General features: G+C 49.5%; 1 protein-coding gene across 3 annotated transcripts in view; it reads left to right on the forward strand.

Moving 5' to 3' along the window:
• DENND1A (DENN domain containing 1A) overlaps nucleotides 1–24,486 on the forward strand; it is a 257,523-nt gene that overhangs the window by 222,224 nt on the left and 10,813 nt on the right. For 2 of the 3 annotated variants that reach the window (XM_032232687.1, XM_032232685.1), the window contains exons 20-21: nucleotides 3,683–3,739; nucleotides 14,688–14,776. In XM_032232687.1, the coding sequence (XP_032088578.1) occupies nucleotides 3,683–3,739; nucleotides 14,688–14,776 (146 nt within the window). The remainder of the gene's footprint in view (nucleotides 1–3,682; nucleotides 3,740–14,687; nucleotides 14,777–24,486) is intronic. The other variant, XM_032232686.1, reaches the window with a different exon arrangement.

The following is a 24,486-nucleotide window of genomic DNA, read 5'->3' on the forward strand; positions in this document are numbered from 1 at the left end:
CTTCGTTAGGATCCTGGCGCTGTCTAACAAGGCAGCCGAGTCGCCTTCGCCGTGTGTTTGTTCTCGCAGGGCTCGGGGCTGCTGCAGTCAGTGCATCGACCAAGGCTGATCATTACAAGGGCGTTCGCTACCATGAATAAAAATGTCACACCCGCTCCTCCCTTCTCGCAGCGGTACAAAATGTCAGCTCTGTCAAACACACATTGCAAGGAGCACGGAGCGGTTGGTACAAATTGGAAAGCCGAATATTCCCTCGGCTTTCTGATATTCTTCATTTGAAGCCGGAGAAAAAGAGTTGTTAACCTATTGCTTGTGATTTCTTCTTTTTTTTTTCCTTTTTTTAAAAACGCTCGCCGGAGCCCCAGAATGGACAGGCTCCTGGCGTGTTGGGGAGGCGGCGGGAGAAGGGAGGAATCCACCTCTTGCGGATTTGGGGAGAACCAACCTCCTCCCTGCTTGGTCTCGGAGGATTTCGTGGAGGGACGTTTCTGTCCGCGGCAGGGTTAGCTTCGTTGTGATTTCGGGAGAGTTTTGCCAAGAATTTCCCAAGCATCTCACAGCCCGCTAAGCACTCCCCAAGACATGCGTAATGGCACGCATAGCCCTTTCTGTGGACATGCAAGCTTTCACCCCGCTCAGCTCCACCGCGCACCTCCCACTGGCCAGCTAATTTCCAGGTCTCTGCTGTGCATGCATGGGGTGCAAACAGAACTAGAACTCACCATCTCCTGGTGATTGGCCCAAAGTCACCTAGGCGGCTTTTATCCCTAAAGCAGGACTAGAACTCACTGTCTCCTGGTGATTGGCCCAACGTCACCCAGCTGAGCCCAAAATTTCTGACGGTTGTTCAGTGAGTGTTGCCTCCTTCACCTTTCAGTCGTTAAGCGAATTGCTGCAGGTGTTCAATTGTGAACGTGGCTGTTAAGTGAATCCAGCTTCCCCATTGTCAGAAACTCGCAAAAGGGGGATCACATGACCCCGGTGACACAGCAACTGTCATAAATATGAATCCGTTGCGAAGAGTCGGTATCCAGTGACCACAGGGAGGCTGCAACATTCGTAAGTGTGGAAAACAGCCATAAGTCCTCTTTTTCAAATGTTGCGGTCCCTAAATGGAACGGTTCTAAGCCAACCGCTACCTGTAGCCTATTTTAAAGGTGAAGGTTCCCCTCGCACATATGTGCTGGTCATTCTCGACTCTAGGGAGTGGTGCTCATCCCCGTTTCAAAGCCGAAGAGCCAGCGCTGTCCGAAGACGTCTCTGTGGTCATGTGGCCGGCATGACTCAATGCCGAAGGGTCACGGAACGCTGTTCCCTTCCCACCAAAAGTGGTCCCTGTTTTTCTACTTGCATTTTTTAACGTGCTTTCGAACTTGGCAGAAGTTGGGACAAGTCACGGGAGCTCACTCCATTACGCGGCGCTGGGGATTCGAACCGCCGAACGGCCAACCTTTCTGATCGACAAGCTTAGAATTTTAGCCGCTGAGCCAATTTTAAGAGCCAGTTGTTGAATTATCTCTACACACCCACACCCCCACACCAGTTGTGCGGCTGTTCCTTTAACCACAAACTATCCGCCGTCATTTTAAGCCATCTCCAAATTGGGCATTCACGGTGTTTCCTCGACGCGGCGCGAGTAATTAAGAGATTCTCCACCAGAGTTTCCCGTTTTTGACCTTTTTGCAAACAATGCGTTTTGCTGCATCAACAAATTAATTGCAAATCAGGCCCTGCTTTCCGTATAACGATGCATCTCTCTGGTTTTTTTTGAGCAGAAGAGAGGCGAGAGGTCCAGAATTCAGAGTAGACACCCACCCACCCTCCCCCCTGGATGCCCCCCCCCCATCATCCATATTTCCCACCTCAATTTCGTGGACCTATTTTGGCAGATCAATACAGGGAGTCCTCGACTTATGGCCATTCGTTTAGTGACAAAGGTCACGACGGTGCCAAAAAAAAAGTGGGCTTAGGTTCCGTTTTGTTGCAACATCCCGGGGGGAGGGTGTGTGTGTCACGCCATCAGAATTCAGATGCTTGGCAACCAATTCATAGTTACGGCGGTCGCACAGTTTCCCCCCGGGGTCAGGTGATTTACGCGTTTGCGACCTTCCAACAAGCAACGTCCATAGGGAATCTGGATTCGCTTAACAACCAGGAGACGAACTGAGCACCTGAAGTGATTCATTTAACAACATCCATGAGGGAAGCCGGATTCACTTAACAATCGGGTGACTAACTGAACACCTGAAGTGATTCATTTATCAACGGTGGCGAGCAACGTCCATGAGGGAAGCTGGATTCACAACAACCGGGTGACGAACTGAACACCTGAAGTGATTCATTTAACAACGGTGGCGAGCAACGTCCATGATGGAGGCCGGATTCGCTTAACAACCAGGTGACTAAATTTTGTGGTGCTCCATCCACTGGAGGCTTTGAAGAAGAGACTGGACAATCATTTGTCTGGAGTGGTATAGTGCACTGAGGGGGAACCTTTTTGTCATCCTGTTCTGAAAGTGTGTGTGGGCACACGCCCATAATCCAATGCATGTGCATGCACGCCGCCCCTCATGTGCATGCGTGTGTGACCCCTACGCGTCCCGTTTTGGGCTTAGTAGGCCTCTCTGCAGCCTCCTGGGAGCAAAAATGGACTGCCGGGGGGGAGGGGGTGGAGACGTCTCCCTGTTGTCCCTCCCCTTGCGCATGTACGGCAGAGACCCGAAAATCAGCTGGCCATCAGGAGGCGTACATGCATTCATGGTGGAGTTGAGCTGGGGCAATAACTCGCGTGTCCGCAGGGAATGCTCTCGTGTCATAGATTCATAGGAATAGGGTGTCCTGCTTGAGCGGAGGGCTGGACTAGAAGACCTCCATTCCAGCTCTATTAAATTAAATTAATTAAAAGATGCAGGGATGAGTCACGTCTCCTTGGCTTCCTGCTCTCCTCTACATTTCTTAAGCGCAACGAGTTCAAAAAGATCTGAGATTCCCTTCCACCGCCAGGAGTTTGTTCCGGGAAGTTGAGGTCCTTCTGAAGGTCTTAGTGTTGTGGCCCGCCAGCGGCAGATTCGGACAGTGGGAAGGTTGGGGAGGAACCTGGGCCAGTCCTGGAGTCTGGGGAAGGCTGTGATGAGGGCTCTGTGTTGGAGGCAGAGAGGGGGGTCAGGGCCATATGCCGGTTATCAGCTGCCTTTGGAGTCGGACATCAGTGAGGCAGAGGAACAGCTGAAGCCTGTTCCCAGTGTGCGCATGCGCAGAGTTGCCAGGAGAAGGGAACAGCTAAAGAACAGGGGCCGACTTGGGAATAAGGCCACAGGTGGACAATGAATGGCCCCTCCCAGAGGAACTAAAAGAGGAGCGAAAGGGGAGTGGAGTTTGCAGGAGAACATTCGTTCGCTTCATTGGTTCATGACTCTCCGAGGCTCCTTGCCAAGTTTTGCAGAGATCGGCCTGGCAGCTCTCCAAGCCAGATAAGGTCTGTAACCGTAAATCCTCCCTTGAAAGACTTTGCTGGAGGTGAATGAGCAGAATCCACAGTCAATTAATAAAAGGGGTTTTTGTCGGGATAAGGAGGTTGCTTCAGACTCTTGGGAAGCCTCGGCCAGAACACTTGGCTGGGTGATATTTTGGGGTGACAGCCGCTCCGTTAGGGCTAATGACTGAAGTTTCCACTTTGCTGCAGCCAAGCACACGACCGGTGAGACCTCCACTTCCCAAGATCCATCGCTCCACCAAGCCCGTGAGTAAATTGGCCGTTTGCCTGCCTCTAACCCCGCGTGCTCCTTCACCTTACTAAAAAAACCACTGCTGGAGGGACTTTGGCAAACTCACGAGAAGTCAGTCGGGGATGGTGGCCTTGGTCAAGGCGCATAAGTTCTAGGTCAGTGATGGCGAATCTTTTTGGCACCAAGGGCCCAACCCGGAACGCCCATGCATGTGCCTGTATGTGTGTGTGCCTGAAATCCGAAGACCAGCTGGCTGACCTGTGCATGCTTGTTTTTTGGCTGTTTTTAGCTCGAAAAATGGCCCATAATGGCCTGGAAAATGGTCTGTTTTGGGGCCATTTTCAGGCTGTATTTAGGCCATTTTTCAGGCCATTTTGGGGTCTCTTTTTTGGGCCATTTTCATGCCGTTTTAAAGACCATTTAGGAGGCTGTTTTTCAGGCTGTTTTCCAGGCCCTTTTCAGGCTGTTTTGGTGGCTGTTTTGGGGCCATTTTCATGCCATTTTTCAGGCCGTTTTCATGCCGTTTTTCATTTAGGGGGCTGTTTTTCAGGCCGTTTTAAGGTTGTTTTTCAGCCCATTTTCAGGCTGTTTTTCAGGCTGTTTTGGTGGCTGTTTTGGGGCCATTTTCATGCAATTTTTCAGGCCGTTTTCATGCCGTTTTTCATTTAGGGGGCTGTTTTTCAGGCCGTTTTCAGGTTGTTTTTCAGGCCATTTTCAGGCTGTTTTTCAGGCCATTTCCAGGCTGTTTGGGGGGCTGTTTTGGGGGCCATTTTCAGGCTGTTTTGGGGGCTGTTTGGGGGGCTGTTTTGGGGAGCTTTTTCAGGCCGTTTTTCAGGCCGTTTTTCAGGCTGTTTCTCAGGCCATTTTCAGGCTGTTTTGGTGCTGTTTTGGGGCCAATTTCATGCCGTTTTTCAGGCCATTTAGGGGCTGTTTTTCAGGCCATTTTCAGGCTGTTTTTCAGGCCGTTTTCGGGTTGTTTGGGGGCTGTTTTGGGGGGCATTTTCAGGCTGTTTTTCAGGCCATTTTCAGGCTGTTTTGAGGTCATTTTCAGGCTGTTTTGGGGTTGTGTTGGGGTCATTTTCAGGCCATTTTTCAGGCTGTTTGGGGGGCTTTGGGGGCATTTTTCAAGCTGTTTTTCAGGCCATTTTCAGGCTGTTTTGGGGTCATTTTCAGGCTGTTTGGGGGTTGTGTTGGGGTCATTTTCAGGCCATTTTTCAGGCTGTTTGGGGGGCTTTGGGGGCATTTTTCAAGCTGTTTTTCAGGCCACTTTCAGGCTGTTTTGGGGTCATTTTCAGGCTGTTTGGGGGTTGTGTTGGGGTCATTTTCAGGCCATTTTTCAGGCTGTTTTGGGGGCTTTGGGGGCATTTTTCAAGCTGTTTTTCAGATCATTTTTCAGGCTGTTTTTCACACCATTTTGGGGGCTGGTTTTTTGGGTCATTTTCAGGGCCATTTTGGGGGCTGTTTTTCTGACCATTTTTGGGCTGTTTTGGGGCCATTTTTTGGGCCCTTTACAGGCTGGTTTTGGTTGTTTTTTTCGGACTGTTTCCTGGCACTCCAACGCCCACAAACCAACTGGCCGGTACATCGGAAACCGGAAGAACAGCTGGCAATGGTGGACGTGCTCGCAGAGGGGGCTTGTGTGTGCCATAGCTTCGCCATCACGGTTCTAGGTTCTGCTTGTCTTCTGCTATGGAGCCACTCTTAACTCCTGTGGGTCTTTTGACACCTTTTCTTTTCTGCAAAGGCTCCTCCAGGCTCAGAAATTCTACTCACGTCTTCTCCAGGCTTTAGAACTTAGCGGTGGATGCAAAGAGGAGAAGAGGTCTTGGGTAGATACCATGTTGGCTTTTGTTCTTGGTTTTGATGGAAAGTTTAGCCCGGCACCAAGGCCTGCCTTTAGTCCCCAACATCTTTAAATTGGGATCCTAGCATTAGCGTTTAGATTTATATAGTATACTGCTTCACAGTAAAGGTTGAGCCAAGTTTGAGCCGGTGAGAATCGAACTGCTGGCAGTTGGCAGAATTAGCCTGCAATGCTGCTTTCTAACCACTGGGACACCATGGTAGGTAGGTAGACAGACAGAGAGACAGACAGACAGACAGATTTGGATGCTAGATTAGATGATAGGTAGATAGATAGATAGATAGATAGATAGATAGATAGATAGATAGATAGATAGATAGATAGATAGATACAGATGGACAGAGACGAGATAGATGATGATAAATAGATAGATAGATAGATAGATAAATAGATAGATAGATAGATAGATAGATAGATACAGATGGACAGACAGACGAGATAGATGATGATAGATAGATAGATAGATAGATAGATAGATAGATAGATAGATAGATAGAGACAGACAGACAGATAGGGAGGGAGATAGGTAGGTAGGTAGTGATATAGAGAGGTAGGTAGGAAGGTAGACATGTAGAGAGGGAGGGAAGGAGGGAGGGACAGACAGACAGACGAGAGAAAGAGAGAGAGAGAGCGGGAGGCAGGCAGGTAGGCACACATAGCACTTAAGACTTATATACTGCTTTATAGTCTTTTACATCCCTCTCTAAGCAGTTTACAGAATCAGCCACTTGCCCCCAACAATCTGGGTCCTCATTTGACAGACCTTGGAAGGACAGAAGGCTGAGTCAATCATTCCCTTCCTGGTACCAATCAGAATACAAGTATTTTTCGACTTACAATAGTTCACTTAAGTGACTGTTCAAAGTTATGACGACACTGAAAAAAAGTCAGTGACCATTTTTTCACAAGTTACGACCTTTCCGGCATTCTGATGCTAACTGTCAGATGGCCCTGGTCCCCTCTCTGCGTCCTACACAGAGCCCTCATCAGAGCCTTCTCCAGACTCCAGGACTGGCCCATCTTCCTCCCCAACCTCCTCACTGTCCGAATCTGCTGCCAGCTCCACTGGCCACTGGCGGGCCACAACACCTTCCTTTAAAAGCAAGATGGAGAAAAATCACAATACGAGATGGCAATCGGTCAAGCGGTATTTCTAGCATGGGGATTTCATGGCTGTCCACTCCTTTGCACGCTGCTTAGCCTTGTGCGCTTGCTCTTAACTGTCCGGTGTGGGTTCGCCAACTCAAGGAAGGGGGCATTTAACAGGATATTATTAGGATGGATTGATGCGTTGCAGATCTCCCTTCCTACCTGTGTGTCGAAGATGGTGCTGATCGCATCTGTCTCAGTTGCTCCAATCTTTTGATTCTGTATTTCATTATTTTTGAGTGCTTTATTTCAACCTAATGGCTCAGGGGCTAAGACGCTGAGCTTGTCGATCAGAAATGTCGGCAGTTCGGCAGTTCGAATCCCTGGTGCCATGTAACGGAGTGAGCTCCCGTGACTCATCCCAGCTTCTGCCAACCTCACAGTTTGAAAGCATGTCAAAAATGCAAGTAGAAAAATAGGGACCACCTTTGGTGGGAAGGGAACAGCGTTCCGTGCGCCTTCAGCATTGAGTCACATTGGCCACATGACCACGGAGACGTCTTCGGACAGGCGCTGGCTCTTCGGCTTTGAAATGGAGATGAGCATGAATGGTTTACGATCTGCTGCTTAAGCAGAGCGGGTTGGACTAGAAGGCCTCCCTGGTCCCCTCCACACCTGTTTATTCGATATTCCGTTCCAAGTTGAGCTGACGTCTCAACTCTATCCAGCTGGTTTCAACTCTCCGCTTGCATGCCCTGGTCATCGTGGCGTGTGGTGGGTGACTTGATCTTGTGGTCAACATGATGGATCAAATTTAAGAGGCACAGTGGAAGGAATTTTTTGTCAGGGTTCCAAATAGCATTCAAATTTAAATCAGAATCCGAGGCAACGTATTGCTCAAAGTTCCAATTTATGAAGAGAGCCATGTTGGCACATCTGGGAAAACCCGAATCTGAAAGCTTCCCGGTTTTCCCCACCCAGTTGAAAGTTCAAGATCTTGCCCCCACACCCACAAGTCCATCCCATGGTCCAATCATCCACTGCCATGCGGGCAGTTCCACCCATCCAGGTCCGGTCAGGTGCAGAGGTGCAAAGACAAAGGATGACCTTGGCTTTCTAGAAAGAATGTTGTTATGGCTACATATCATCTAACTCCGTATAATCCTCCCTCCCATTTTCCCACAATAGAAAATGCATAGTAGTATAATAGGAAGTGTGGCAGGCCAAAGACCCAAAAGGAAAGATGGCTGCAGGCCTGACATAATTGTAGCTAGTTGTGTGTCTTCCCCTGCAACAGGTTGTATTTATCCATGGGAGAATTCACTTTTTTAAAAACATACCTCTGGATCAAGGTAGAACCAAGATTGAGGTAGCCCTCATTAGTCACCGAGGTCCCCTTCCAGCCATCATGGACCTCTGAGCCCCCAAGTAACCTGTGATGAGTGTAGCATTAATTGCAACATGCTCATTTCGCATGGATGCAGCCAAAAAAGCTAACACAATCCTTGGTTGTATAAACAGAGGCACAGAATCAAAATCACGTGAAGTGTTAGCACCGCTTTATAAATCCTCAGTAAGGCCACCCCTGGAACGCGGCATCCAGTTTTGGTCACCACATCACAAAAAAGATGTTGAAACTTTGGAAAAAGTGCAGAGAAGAGCAACTAAAATGATTAAAGACACTTAAAACACAGGAAGAACAATTGCAGGATTTGAGTCTGGCCAGTCTAGAGAAAAGAAGGACTAGTGGGGGGACATGATAGCAGTCTTCCAGAGAAGCCGAGAGAGAGAGTAAAATATACACAGAGAGAGAGAGAAACAGAGAAAACACAGAGAAACAGAGAAGCTGAGAGACAGAGAGTAAAATACACACAGAGAGAGAAACAGAGAGAGAGAAACAGAGAGAGAGAAACAGAGAGAGAAGCTGAGAGAGAGTGAGTAAAATACACACAGAGAGAAATAGAGAGAAAAACAGAGAGAGAGAAGCAGAGAGAGAAAAGCAGAGAGAGAAGCAGAGAGAGTAAAACACACAGAGAGAAGGAGAGAGAGAGAAAGGGAGAGAGAGGGGGGGGAGAGAGAGAGAGAGAGAGAGAGAGAGAGCGCCTTCGCCCCAGCAGTGGAATTGCCATCTCTGGCAGAGACGTCCCCTCTCCAAGAAGGCCAACTCAAAGGTGAAAGGCTTTGCAGCAAGTGACAAACCAGCTTTAGGCTTAATTAAACAGTCTCTCCCTCTTCCCCATCCCTCCCTCCTCAGCTGGCTTGCTCTCTCCCCCTCCCTCCCGGCTTCCTCCCTCTCCCCTCTCCCCTCCCTCCCCATGTTTTATCATCCCTAATGAAGCAGTCTCTTCCATCCATCCTGCTGATTGCCAAGCCTTCTCCTTTGTCTGCTGGCACTCAGCCATGCAGCCCTGCTCTGACAGCCCAGCTCCCCTAATTAGCTCTGTTGTTCTTTTCCTCCGATGTTTCTCCGCCTTGCAAGTTCACACGAAGTGTGTCCCCCCCCTCCCCCGGCAAACTTAATCCTTCCTTGCCTGCCATAAATTCGCCACTCTTAAGCCTCTTCTGGATGGACGGACTGACGGATGGGAGGGAAGGAGATCGGCCTCGTGGGCTGCACCACTGCACCTGGGCTCGGAGGCTTCTGACACCTGACCCCCGTCCATCCCATGTGGGGAGGGGGCGGCATGACATTCAGTGTCTCTCCAGAGGACCCGTGGATGCTCTCCTCCCCCTCTTCCTCCCCCTCTTCCTCCAGCCCTCGTCCGTGGGGCTGGGCTCCCCCTGGATAGAGCATTTCAGATCCAAGAAGGGCTCTTCCATGCCTACCTAGACAGAGCCTTGGGTTTCTTGCAGCTCAAACCAAGGAGGCCCCCTTTCCTTTGGCCAAGGACTCAACAGTCTCCAAGAATGTACAATAACAGAAGAGTTGGAAGGGACCTTGGAGGTCATCTCATCCATCCATCCATCCATCTATCTATTTATCTATCTATCTAACAGATTAACAGAGTTGGAAGGGACCTTGTAGGTCATCTAGTCCAACCCCCCGGCCCAAGCAGGAGATAATACACCATATCTGACAGATGGCAATCCAATCTCTTCATGAAAGCCTCCAGTGATGAAGCTCCCACAACTTTGAAGGCAACTTCTGTTCCATGGGTGGATTGTTCTCACTGTCAGGAAATTTCTCCTTTCCAAGTTGAATCTCTCCTTGGTCAGCTCCATTGAATATAGATTAACTGAGTTAGAAGGGGTCTTCAAAGTCATCTAGTCCAACCCCCTCCATCCAAGCAGGAGACCCTACACCATTTCTGACAAATGGCAGTCCAGTCTCTTCTTGAAAATCTCCAGTGATGAAGCTCCCACAACTTCTGAAGGCAACTTCTGTTCCATGGGTTGATTGTTCTCCCTGTCAGAAAATTCCTCCTTATTTCCAGGTTGAATCTCTCCTTGGTCAGTTTCCATCCATTATTCCTTGTCCGGCCTTCAGGTGCTTTGGACAATAGCTTGACCCCCTCCTCTCTGGGGCAGCCCCTCAAATATTGGAAGATGCTATCATGTCTCCCCTGGTCCTTCTCTTCCCTAGACTAACTGTGCCCAATTCCTGCAACCGTAGACCACACTTGGAATACTACATCCAGCTTTGATTACCACGATATATATAAAAAAAGATGTTGATACTCTAGAAAGAGTGCAGAGAAGAGCAACAGATGATTAGGGGACCGGAGGGCTTTCTGATCAACAAACTCAGTGTCTTTGCCACTGAGCCAGCACATCCCTTTGTGACAGCCTGTAGGATGTCTCTATTTCCATGAAGTAGCAGAAAGAATTTTTGGGACGGTGGAGAAAATTGGGGTGCCCAAGACTAACCCATTTTGGGGTCAAGGGGCAAGTGAGTAGGAACTCCTCCCTGCTTCATTTCACTGGACAGTTCAAAGAAGCTGCTCAACCCAAACCTCTTCTAACCACGAAGAAGAACAAGACTTACTCAATCAATCAGAATACAACTGGAGGTCTTCTAGTCCAACCCTTTGCACAAGCAGGTGTTGTGGCCCACTAGCGGCGAGCAGAGTCGGACAGTGAGGAGGTTGGGGAGGAACATGGGCCAGTCCTGGAGTCTGGAGAAAGCTCAGACGAGGGCTCTGTGTCAGAGCCAGAGAAGGGGTCAAGGCCATCTGGGAGTTATGTGCTGCCTCTGGAGTCTGATATCAGCGAGGCAGAAGAACAGGGGGAGCCTGTTCACAGTGTGTGCATGCGCAGAGCTGCCAGAAGGCAAGAACAATTAAGAAAACAGGGTCAACTTGGGAGTAAGGCTTGGAGGTGATTGGCCCCTCCCATAAGACATAAGAGAGGTGCAAACAGGATGTGAGCTTTTGCAGGAAGCAATTAGTTCATCTGGTCGGTTCAACCTTGGAAAAGTTGACCCTGTGCCAAATTTAGCCTTGCTCTGCATTTGGCAATTAGGCAGCATTCCGAGGGAGATAAAGGTGGGTGCTAATCAACATTCCCCTGAAAGGCTGTGGCAACTCGAGCAGACACCTGTCGGACTCTTCACGGACTGTTTGTGAAGACTTGCGGGCTGGGAATGACCATAATTTACAGCCGTCTAAATAAAAGAGGGTTTTGGAGACTAAGATTGGGATTTATGCTTTCTCAGGAAGCCTAGGAGACCCTATACCTATGGTGGTGAAACCAGTCCACTCATGCTGCACTGGCCAGCTGGTCTTGGTGCACACCAGAGCACTGGAAACTCGAAGACCAGCTGGTTCTGGTTTGGCCACTCGATGCTGAAAAGGTTCACCATCCCTGCCCTCAGACAGGTAGCTGTCCAGTCTCTCCTTAAAAACCTCCAGTGATGAAGCACCCACAACTTCTGGTGGCAAGTCCTTCCACTGGTTCATTGTCCTCACTTTTAGGAAGCTTCTCCTCAATTCCAGATTGACTCTCTCCTTGATTAACTTCTTGTCCTGCCTTCTGGTGCCTTGGAGAAGAAGTCGATCCTCTCCTCTTCGTGGCAGCCTCTCAAAACTTGGAATCTGTCATGTCCCCCTTCTCTTGTCATCCTTGGCTTTGCCATCGCTGGAGCACAAACTCATTTCTGGTTTCCCCTTGCTTAGCTCTGTGCAGTTGCTTAGTTCCACCCGCCCTCTGATTCATGCTAGAATAGACAGGAAGCCTTGCCTTGATTTTTCCTTGTTTGCGGTGTCCTGCCTAAAGTGTCATGGATGTTACAAGCCAGGGGTGAAACTTAGCTTTGATACCGGTTCGGTAGCAATGTGAGCAATGCATGCGCAGGAGGACCTTCCGGGCACGCGCAGAGGGTCAAAAACAGACGTGATGACATCCGGGTGGGAGGGCGGAGCCTGCTACCAAGCGCACCTGCAAAGGTAAGCGAACAGCGAGGGAGGGGGAATCCGCTGTGCCACGCGATTAAGATTAGCTAGAAAGCAGGAAATCCTGCTTTCTGGCTACCATATTTCTTGGAGTATAAGATGCATCTTTTTCCCTCAAAAAAGAGGGTGAAAATCTGGGTGCGTCTTATACACTGAATATAACATTTTGGCCTCCCTAAACCCTGCCCCCTTTGCAAAAATGGCCATGCATAGCCTTTAGGAGACTTCCAGAGTGCTCCTAGGGCCTGGGGAGGGGAAAAATGAGCAAAAAGTGGTCTGTTTTTTGCTCGTTTTTGCCACCCCAGTCCCCAGGAGCATTCTATAAGCCTCCTAAAGGCTATGCATACCCCTTTTTGTCAAAAAATGGGCCGTTTTTTCCTTGTTTGGGGGGAGGCAGCCCCCAGCAGCACTCTACAAGCCTCCTAAAGGCTATTCATGCCCTTTTTTGGACAAAAAACAGGGCCGTTCTGGGGAGGTCTGCAGAGTGCAAAAACGTTTTTTTTAATTTGCCTCTTCAAAATCTTGGTGCGACTTATTCTCAGGGGCATCTTATATTCCGAAAAATACGGTAATATAAATTGCGCTTCACAGCTGATCGTCGGAAAAAACTTTCACCCTTGGTACAAGCAGATGTGGCCTCTCTCCAAATCTGGACTGGGAGAGGTCTCAGGTGTGTCCTTTAGCTGCAGGGATCTGCCTTGATCTGAACCGAATCGCATTGCCCACACCTGGTCGACGAAACCCAATTGATCCAATGAGATGGATTCATTTTCAAATGACTGGAAGATCTGGTCTGGGGGTCTCTCTTCTAAACATGACAAGAATGTCTTCCAGAAATGGAGGAGAAGTCTCTGAACACTGGGGCAAGGAGGGACTTTGGCCTTTTCCCTAATTCATGCATGAGGCTTGAAGGCATCTCAGGCTGGTTTTGATGTACCAATGGAAGCATCTAGGAGTTTGAAGTACTTCTCAGAGCTCCAGCCAATGTTTCAATTGTGGGAGTGTGGCTAAGACGCTGAGCTTGTCAATCAGAAAGGTCGGCAGTTCAGTGGTTTGAATCCCTAGCGCCGCATAATGGAGTGAGCTCCCGTGACTTGTCCCAGCTTCTGCCAACCTAGCAGTTCGAAAGCAGGTAAAAAATGCAAGTAGAAAAATAGGGACCACCTTTGGTGGGAAGGGAACAGCATTCTGTGCGCCTTCAGCATTGAGTCATGTCGGCCACATGACCACGGAGACGTCTTCAGACAGCGCTGACTCTTAGGCTTTGAAACAGAGATGAGCACTGCCCTCTAGAGTCAGGAACGACTAGCACAGATGTGCAAGGGGAACCTTTACCTGCCTCAAAAATAGAGATAGGAGCCTCCCAAGTGTTGTGGCTGCCATCTTTATTCCTTGGACCACACCCTGAAGATACCCCTAGTCCCTTTGAGAAGTCCTACTCCAGCTGTTCTTCTCTCAAAAGTTACACTGCTGCTTCTACCTTAGCCTCCTGACCAATGAATGTCTTCCTTGTGTCCTTTGAATATTTTTGCATTGTGGCAGGCTTGCATTGCTTTAAAAAAAAGCCTGTTTAGTTTAGTTTAGTTTACTTTATTGTCATTACACCCCGTGCAATGAAATTAAATGCCATCTTCCGTATACATTGTAACCATAAAAACAAAACACAAATGCACATTCTTCGCATTCTATACAATTGAAATTGAAAACCCCTGATATTGCATTCATATTGCACTATACCATAGAATTCAACATAGTTAAGTGCCCTGGGATAAGAAGCTGTTTTTCAGCCTATTTGTTCTGGTTTTTATTATCCTGTACCGGCTGCCAGATGGTAATAGTTCAAAAAAAATGTGCCCAGGATGAGATGGATCTTTAAGGATGTTTCGAACTTTCTTAAGGCAGCGGGAGCTCTGAAGCTCTTCCAAAGAGGGGAGAGGGCAGCCAACGATCCTCTGGGCAATGACGTTGACCCTCTGGAGCGCATCCTATCTGTCCCTATGCAATTGGCCAACCAGACACAGGTGCAGTAAGTTAAAATACTCTCTCTGGTGCAGCGGTAGAAGGTCACCAGCAGTTTTCCATCCAGTTGTTGTTTCCCGAGAAGTCTCAAGTCATATAATCTCTGCTGGGCCCTTTTGACCAGGGCTGCAATGTGAGTATCCCCAAGTCAGGTCCTCTTTTTATGACAACACCCAGAAACTTAAAACTGGCCACTTGCCCTACTCGGTCTCCATTGCTAAGCAAGGGCTGGAGGTCTGATCTATTATTTCTGTAGTCCACTATAAACGCTCCTTGGTCTTATTGGGGTTAAGGACCACGTTATGGTCTCCACACCACGAAAGCAACTGATCCACCTCATCTCAATAGGCAGATTCATCCCCAACACACACACCCCGGAGATAAGTCCCACCACATGTTGATCCCATGGCTTTGTCTACACTGTACTTCTCGTGGTCCAGGAAGGTATCTTTGCCCAGAACATTTGTTCGGTTTGGCAAAGGATGGTACGACATTTTCAGAAATGTTGCGGCGAGATCTTTGATTGGGGAAGGGTTGCATCGTATCCCTTCTCTGGTGCATGTCAGAATCACTGGTGCATCTCCGCTTGGTGTCCCATAGGTTCGGCCGCCCAGACCGCAAGTTGTGCGAAGACCCAAAGGCAACGTTGCTGCGGATGGTCGAAGGACATCGGTCTCCAGCCCAGAACAGTGAGTATCTGACTCTCAGATTCCTCCTTCGTTAAAACTTGGTGGAACGCGATTGCCCTCTGGTGGAGGAAACCCGGAGACTCTTTGTCCTGTTGCTTCTGGGCACCTGGTTCCTACTTTTCTCTTCTACTCATCACCCTTGCAAAGTGTAGAGTTAAAATTGAGAAATCCCCATGCACGAATAATAATAATAAGGGCTCCATAGGGGGATAACAAGGCCAAATCCAGACTAAACATCTGGCTGGGTGACCAAGCGTGTTGAACAAGACAGAAAATGTCCTATTTTGCCCTAATAGGCCACAATTTGGTCTACCACGCAACTTAGAGGTACAATATTCCTGCATTTTTCTCAGTCTCACCCTTGAATTTATTCTGCTGTCAGTTTAGGTTTAGGTTTTAGGTTTTATTGGGATTTATATGCCGCCCTTTTCCCTGAGGGGACTCAGGGCGGCTTACAACCACAGGGGAGGGGAAGTGCAAGGTCAAAACAAACACTTTGTGAACAAAAGAAAAATAATAAAACACAGCTTTCATTCAGCAATCAAACACTCAGGCGGGTAATTAGAAGCCTATCCCCAGGCCTGCTGGGAGAGCCAGATCTTGAGGGCTGCGCGGAAGGTCTGGATCGTGGTGAGGGTGCGGATCTCCATGGGGAGCTCGTTCCATAGGGTCGGGGCAGCAACAGAAAAGGCTCTCCTCCGTGTGGTCGCCAGTCGACATTGACTGGCAGATGGGATTCGGAGGAGGCCCAGTCTGTGCGATCTGATTGGTCGATTTAGGGAGGTAATCGGCAGAAGGCGGTCTCTCAAGTACCCAGATCCACTACCATGGAGTGCTTTAAAGATGGTCATCATTATCCTGAAGCGCACCCGGAGACCAACAGGCAGCCAGTGCAGCTCGCGGAGGACAGGTGTAACGTGGGCGAACCGAGGTGCGCCCACTATCACTCGCGCGGCTGCATTTTGGACTAGCTGTAGTCGCCGGATGCACTTCAGGGGCAACCCCATGTAGAGCCCATTGCAGTATTCCAGTCTAGAGATCACAAGGGCTCGAGTGACTGTTGTGAGGGCCCCCCGATCTAGGTAGGGCCGCAACTGGCGGACCAGGCGAACCTGGGCAAATGCCCCCCTGGTCACAGCTGACAGCTGGTGGTCAAAAGTCAGCTGTGGATCCAGGAGGACTCCTAAGTTGCGGACCCTATCTGAGGGGTATAAAATTTGACCCCCCAGCCTAAGCGTTGGTGTATTAGCCAAATTATTGGGGGGGAAACACAACAGCCACTCGGTCTTATCCGGGTTGAGCACCAGTTTGTTAGCACTCATCCAGTTCTTAACGGCCTCCAGACCCCGGTTCATCACGTCCACCGCTTCATTGAGTTGGCACGGGGCGGACAGATACAATTGCGTATCGTCCGCATATTGATGGTATTTTATCCCGTGCCTCCGAATGATCTCGCCCAGCGGTTTCATGTATATGTTAAATAGTAGGGGGGATAGGACCGAACCCTGAGGTACTCCACATGTTAGGGGCCTCAGGGACGATCTCTGCCCCCCTACTAACACCGACTGCGACCTGTCCGAGAGGTAGGAGGAGAACCACCGCAAAACAGTGCCTCCCACTCCCACCTCCCGCAGTCGTCGCAGAAGGATACCATGGTCGATGGTATCGAAAGCCGCTGAGAGGTCAAGGAGAACCAGGATGGACGCATAGCCTCCATCTCTGGCCCTCCAGAGATCATCGGTCAATGCGACCAAAGCGGTTTCTGTGCTGTAACCAGGTCTGAAGCCGGACTGGAAGGGGTCAAGATAACTGGCTTCCTCCAAGGCCCGTCGAAGCTGAAAGGCCACCACCTTCTCAACAACCTTCCCGATAAAGGGAAGGTTGGAGACAGGACGAAAGTTGTTTAAGATGGCTGGATCTAACGATGGTTTCTTTAGGAGGGGTCTCACCACCGCCGTTTTGAGCGCGGCGGGGAAGTGCCCCTCCCGAAGGGAGGCGGTGACAACCGCCTGGATCCAGCCATGTGTCACCTCCCTGCTGTTGGCCACCAGCCAGGAGGGACACGGGTCCAAAATACAAGTGGAGGCACTTACAGCTCGGATGGCCTTGTCCACATCCCCAGAGGCAACTTCCTGGAACTCAACCCAGAACTGATGTGGCAAATGATCCTCCTGTGTCTCAGCTGGATCTACTGCGGTGGAGTCCAAGTCCGATCGAAACCGAGCTACTTTGTCCGCCAAGAATTGAGCATAATCCTCAGCCCTACCCTGCAAGGGGTCTCCCGCATCCCTCCTATTAAGGAGGGAGCGGGTTATCCTGAACAGGGCGGCTGGGCGTGACTCGGCGGACGCAACCAAGGAAGAAATATATGATCTTTTTGCAGTTCTTAATGCTCGGACATAGTCCTTGGTGCAGGTAGTTAAGAGTGCTCGGTTTGCCTCGGACCTATCGGACCTCCACTGGTGCTCTAGGCATCTCCTCCGGCGTTTCTTCTCCCGGAGTTCCTCGGTAAACCAGGGAACTCTCCGGGATCCACTGACCCGGAGGGGCCGTAGTGGCGCAATCCGGTCGAGAGACTCCGACGCCGCCGAGTACCAGGCGGCAGCCAGAGTCTCCGCCGAACTGTGGGCGAGGGTATCAGGAATAACCCCAAGCTCCGTCTGGAACCTCAAAGGGTCCATAAGTCGCCTGGGGCGGAACCACCTGGTCGGTTCCTCCTCCCTACGGTGGGGGTTTGGCCTCCGGAAGTCAAGCCTCAGTAGGCAATGGTCTGACCACGACAGGGGTATGATCTCATTACCCCTCAGACCAAGATCACACATCCACTGCTCCGAGAGAAATACGAGGTCGAGCATGTGACCCGCTGCATGGGTTGGGCCCCGAATTACTTGGGTCAAGCCCATGGCTGTCATGGAAGCCATGAACTCCTGCGCCCCTTCAGAGCGTTCACCGAGCGATGGCAAGTTGAAATCCCCCAGAACTATAAGCCTGGGGAACTCAACTGCCAGCTCGGCTACTGACTCGAGGAGCGAGGGGAGGGATGCTGCAACGCAGTTGGGAGGCAGGTACGTTAGCAGCAAACCCACTTGACCCTTGAGGTCCAACTTTATCAGCAGAGACTCACACCCGACAAGCTCCGGAGCAGGGACCCTACGAGGTAACAGAGACTCCCGGATTACAATAGCCACACCGCCACCCCTTCCCTGGGCTCTCGGCTGATGAAGCACCTGAAATCCCTCTGGGCACATCTCTACAAGGGGGACTCCTCCTTCTGTGCCCAGCCAGGTTTCAGTAATACATGCCAGGTCTGCCCTCTCGTCAACAATTAAGTCCCGGACGAGGGGAGCTTTGTGAACAACAGACCTGGCATTTAGCGACAACAGCCTGAGACCAGGGTCCTGACTACTCGCGCCATCTGGTCTTGGAGTGGGACTCCTAGGGCCGGAAGGAGGGATCTCTGTAATGTAGCGAACCCTCCTTCCCCGGTAATGGCCAGCCCTAAGGTCCCCGCCGTATCTGCCTCTCCCTGTCACGACCGCTATGCTCCGACCCACTCCCATGTCCATGGTCCCCCCAACCACCCCAGTTCCTCCCGCCTTCCCCAGCAGGTCCTCCGAGTCAAGCATTCTCATTTATCCACTCTAACAAATCCCACGTAAGAATTTAAAACATATAAAATACAAAGGTAACAATTACTAAAAGTGGGCCATTCATTCAATTCCAAGCAACTCCCATACACTCAACATTCTAATTAAAATTGCGCAGTTATAATATATAATAATATGGAAACAGTGGAGGAAGCGATGGTCTGCTCCTCTCCCTTCTTATGTCCTGGGGAGATGTCCTTAGCCACCAAGTCAAAAGTACGTAGTATATAAGGTGGCTGTAGACAAACAAGATTGAGTATAAAGCTCCAGAGTTCGTAGACGGCTCCCATATAGTCTTGCCCCACTGGTGGAGGTTAGCGGGCTGTATATTCGAAAGTCTCTTTCTCAAAGATATATAAGGGCCCCAATGTAGGAGGCCAGAGTTCGAGGCTAACTTGCACCGCTCTTGCAAATGGAAGGAAAATTGCTGGTATTTTCGGGGCTCAGTCCTTGTCCCTGCTGTCGCCATCCTCTATTCCTCCTTGCCAGTTGGCCACAGTCCTACTCCTCTTAATAATTCAGTGAGCAGGGAGCAAGGTCCGGAGGGGGTTACAACGATAATAAATAGCAAAACAGCAGATGATAGATAATAAATTAGGTAACAGGTAGCAAAGTGAGCAGAGATAGATCCGAGGGGGGGGGGCGTCTAGGGTAGTAGCAAGCACGACCATTCAATCTATAGATTCAGTGCAGCCTCCAACAGCTTCCGACAGCCCCCCTCTCTAAAGTAGACCAAGTCAAAAGTTCACCCCTCTTAGCTCACCAGTCACTCCCCAGTCACCAAGACTCACAGACACAGTCACCACCACTCAGCTCCAGCATAGTCAGCAAGCCGGCCGGAAAGGAGGATGCAAGAATGTAATGCTGTGAGTCAGCTGTTTGGTGCCGCCATTTCCTCCATGCTTTCCTCCACGTTTTTCTTCTAAGCTCAGCAGCCGCTGTTCCGCTGCTCTGGATGACTGATAGGACCAGGGGCCAGCAGGTAATCGGCCAGGGGGGCTCACCAGCAGCACCAGGGGCTTCCGAAAAAGACCAGAGATGGTAAGATGGTAGGGGAGGCTCCGAACGCCCGCGCGCCGCTCTCACCGCCGCGCGCCGCCGTCGCCGCTGTCCTCGCACAGCTGGGTAGCCCGGGCTGCCGCTATAGTAAAAATGCGAGCCTCCGGATTTCAGCAGGTCCTATAGATTCCGGAGCTCTTGAGCTCTCCCAGGGACTGTTTCCAGCTGTTTTAGCGGTCCGTTTGGAGGCTTCTCGGTGCTTTTTCGCCAGAATTAATGTGGAGCGAAAAAGCCCGGTCGCCATTCCAAACCCGCGCATGCGCATCTACTAGTTGTCTGCTGGATTCCCCCTCCCCCTCCTTTTTGGTGTTTTGGGATGGGAAAAGTGAGGGAGAGGGTGGTTCTGGTTGAAAGATTTATTTTTTTATCTATTTATTTCATCAAGCATGTGTTAGATAACATATATAAGTATATAAACATGAATTTGAATACATGAAATGCATATGATACAAGGGAACATTAAGGCAGGGACGGAAGGAACGCTGGTGCGCTTATGCACGCCTCCTTTACAGACCTCTTAGGAATGGGCTGAGGTCGACAGTAAACAGTGTAAGGTTAAAGTTTGGGGAGTTTGGGGAAGAAATCACAGAGTCAGGTAGCACATTCCAGGTGTTGACCACTCTGTTTCTGAAGTCGTATTTTCTGCAATAGAGTTTGGAGCAGTTTACCTTGAGTTTGTATCTATTGTGTGCTCATGTATTGTTGTGGTTGAAGCTGAAGTAGTCGTTGACAGGTAGGACGTTGTAGCAGACAATTTTATGTACTATGCTTAAGTTAGACCGAAGTTCTAAGTTGTCTAAGTCCAAAATTTTGAGCCTGGTGGCGTAAGGGATTCTGTTGCGAGCAGAGGAGTGGAGGACTCTTCTCGTGAAATACCTCTGGACTTGCTCGATTGTATTAATGTCCGATATGAAGTGCGGGTTCCAGGCAGACGAGCTGTATTCAATAATTGGTCTAGCAAAGGTTTTGTATGCTCTGGTTAGCAGAACAATATTACTAGAGAAGAAGCTACGCAAGATGAGGTTAACAACTCTCAATGCCTTTTTTGGCAATGCTGTTACAGCGAATCTGGCTCTTAGATCGTTTGAGAGGAGTACTCCCAGGTCCTTGACAGAGTCTACAAGGTCGTGTCCACCCACTTTGTATTTTGCGTCCTGGTTATTTTTTTTGCCCATGTGTAAGACAGAGCAAAAAGAGCGAGAAAGTTTCTCACTTACCAACTCTTTTCTGGAAAATAAAACTCCAGAAAGGACACGATTGGGTGAGTCAGACATCCCTCGTGCCATGGATTCTACTACGATACTCGCAGTTGTAGTTCCAACCCATGGCCAATTGCTTCTTGAGAGGGTGAAGAGAAACAGGTGGGGAAGCTTTTGATGGTAATCCATAATCACGTGTCCAAAACAGATTTTCAACGTCTCATGGGAAACATGCCAGCAATTTCCTGCCGATGACTCATTCTCCCAGGCCACGGAGAAAAGATATTATTCAAGCATTCCTTAATTTTTGGAGAAATAGTGGAAGGTCTCCATTTCTATCAGGGAGAGGAGAAAAGATCTAAACTCTTTGGCTGCTTTCGAGCTGGGGGCTTCCTCCTGGTGTCAGGCTTCCAAGTAAGACCCCCAATGCAAGAAGACTCCAAGACGAGGTTCCTCCAAGCTCCATTTTATTAGAGCTGTCACATTGGCACATCTGGGAAAACCCAAATCTGAAAGCTTCCAGGTTTCCGCCCATTCAAGGAAAGTTCCAGTCCCTGCCCAGCAACCCACATGTCCGTCCCATGGCCCAATCTGGCACCGCCCAAAACTGGAGATGCCTCCCAGTCACCCCATTGCTGCTGCAAGGCCAGGTGACCTTGACTTTCTGAGAAAGAATGTTATTATGGCTACATATCATCCACACTCTATACCAGGGATGGTGGACCTTTTTCTTATGGAATGCCAAAATTGGGTGTGTGCATGCACAATGGCGTGCCCACATCAATTCAAACCTCCCCACCCACCTGCACATGCGTGCCCCCACACACACACACCGCACATGCACATACAATCCCTCCCCAGGCTCTGGCGGCTTTCCCAAAGCCTGGGGATGGCGAAAAAATGGGCCAACGGGCCAACTGGAAGTTCGTTCCCGAACTTCTTTCATTCCCGAACATCCGGTTAGCTCGCTGGGGCTGTTTTTCGCCCTCCTGAAGTCAGGGGAGGGCAAAAGCTGCCTCCCCCGGCCCTCCAGAAGGCTGAAAATCAGCTGGCTGGTGCACGCATAGCTCCGTTTGCCACCTATGGCATGCATTCCATAAGTTCACCATCACGGCTCTATACAATCCCCCTCCTCCCATTTTCCCACAGTAGAAAAAGTGGCTGGCCTGAAGACCTGATTGTAAGAGCTTCCAGGCTTCCATATTTGGTGTTTCCCGGACCAGAACAAGCAGAACAAGGCCCCCTTCCCACCTCTCGGCAGACCTTCTCGTTGCCCCACCTAACAAGGGATCTGCAGAAAGTTTCCGCTGGTTCCTCGCGCATGAAACAAACAAGGTTGGCCCAAGGGAATGGGTGACAAATGAAGCATCTTCCCTTGCGGCCTTCATTTAGACTGAGGGAGAACTTGGGTGGTTGGGGTGGGGGTGGGGGGTTAAGCTGAGCCTGAAATCTCCTTGCTGGGATTCCCAGGGGGGAGTCCGAGGAACCCCTGGGGTTCTTTTGCTGCGAAGGCTGTTTCGTTGTTGTTGTTTTGCAAAAGAAGAACAACGCATAGCAACGTCAGTTAAAAACGTCAAGGCAGCGAGACCCACCGGCGAGGGTCTTAATCCAGGAAGCCTCCCAGATTAATTGGAAAATTAGCTATTGAATGATGGTATCATTAAACGTGCCTAAAATTATAACCATGAGCAGTGAAATGATATAACCAAACAGTGAGTGATTAGATCAATGAAAGAATATATCTTAATCTAAGCGGCCTTATTAATAGCAAAATTATAGGGATTGGATGAATGGAAGGAATATGAATAGATCTGCCCTACATGTTGAAATGATATGGTATTAGAATTGTCAAGGGATGCGGTGGCTCGGTGGCTAAGACTCTGAGCTTGTCGAACAGAAAGGTCAGCAGTTCGACGGTTCGAATCCCCAGCGCTGCGTAATGGAGGAAGCTCCCGTGACTTGTCCCAGCTTCTGCCAACCTAGCAGTTCAAAAGCATATAAAAAATGCAAGTAGAAAAATAGGGGCCACCTTTGGTGGGAAAGGAACAGCGTTCTGTGCACCGTCGGTGTTGAGTCATGCCAGCCACATGACCACGGAGACGTCTTCGGACAGCGCTGGCTCTTCAGCTTTGAAATGGAGTTGAGCACTGCCCCCTAGAGTCAGGAACAACATATGTGTGATGGGAACCTTTACCTTTTACCTATGGATTGGATGAATGGAAAAAAAATATGAATAGACCTACCCTATATGTTGAAATGATATTGTGATTAGAATTGTACATTGACACGCTGAACAATGAAAGAATGAACGACGGAACTTTAACCTAAATAGATGTGAAGAGTTAAATAAGGTAAGTATGAATAATAAAGCTGGTAGAAAGATGGAAGACAAAAGAAACGCCTTTGAATATTACGGTGACATGAATAAAAGTTAGAATAGAGATAGAAATAAGGGGGACAACAGTATATATATTTTAACATAACAAGATATATGTAATAAGAGGGAGGTTTAGAAATTGAAGCGGTAGTATCAGGTATGTTTAAACAATAGGAAACAAGGAAAATGAAATGTAATAACCATGAGAAATAATATTATGTTTACTTGTATCAAAATGTATGATGCCCAGGTATCATACTGTTCACGCATTGATATGCATAAACAATATAAAATAATAAACTTGACCAGAGGAAATTCTCCTCTGTGTTAGAGGCACCAAAATAAATAACCAAGATGATATAAAGCCTCCTGCTGGGTGTTGGACTAGATGACCTCCGAGATCCCTTCCAGCCCTGGATTGCTGTGCTGTTTCAAAGCATCCTCTGAAGCTGCTTCTAGTGCCAAGGTCCCTCTCCTTTTTCCTTCCTCTCCTATTTCTCTTGGGAGCCAAAATGGGGTGCACCCCCTCCGCTCCCCTGTTTTGGCCTAGCAAGCCTACCTGCACTTACCTGGGAGCCAAAACGGGACACATGGGGGACTCCTGGAAGGGGCGGGGGCAGTCAGAGATGGTATTTTCCGGTTCTCCAAACCAGTTAAAATTCCCACTACCGATTTGCCCGAACTGGTCAGAACCAGCTCCTGCTTCACAGCCCAGCCCCCTTGCCCAAGGAAGGGGACCAGTTTAGATCAGCAGATCTAAAGTTGAGAGTCACCAAAGGCTACTATTTTCTCTCCGCTCTCTCAGCTTTCTCTCTTCTCTCCTTCTCTCTCTCCCTTACTCCTCTCTCTCTGCTTTCTCTCTCTCCCTCTCTCCTCTCCTTTCTTCTTTCCTTCTCTCTCTCTTCCTCCCTCTCTTCCTCCCTCCCTCCTCTCTCTCTCTCTGCTTTCTCTACCTCCCTCCATCTCTCTCTCCTCTCCTTTCTCTCTCTCTTTCGCTCTCTCCCCTCCCCCCCCACTCCTCCCTCTCATTTATCTGTCTTAAGTACATTTAGGTGTCAATTAAATTTGAAATATCTACATTTGTCAGCTCTTGGTTTTTGGCCAGCCACGAGATGGCTGCGGATTTGTCCAGGCATCCTGACATATGGGGGGTGGGGAGGGGGGTTGGAAGCCCCCGAAATGCAGATTGTCCTCATTAAAAAACCCGAAGCGCCGATTCTCCGAACGGGAGACAGAGCCGCCGCGGAACACATCCCCGGCTTTATAGTGCCGTGTTTCTGACATGATATTTAAAAAGGAACAGCTACGGGCTGTCACGACTGTCAGCCGGCGGCTCTAACCGGAGACACGTTAAACTAAACATTAGAAGGAGATCAGCAAGCCATCTGCACGGGAGCTTTTGAGGAGGGGGGGAGACGAGGGCCGTTG

Source organism: Thamnophis elegans, chromosome 16, assembly GCF_009769535.1.
Source record: "Thamnophis elegans isolate rThaEle1 chromosome 16, rThaEle1.pri, whole genome shotgun sequence".
In the NCBI taxonomy this organism is placed as follows: Eukaryota; Metazoa; Chordata; class Lepidosauria; order Squamata; family Colubridae; genus Thamnophis; species Thamnophis elegans.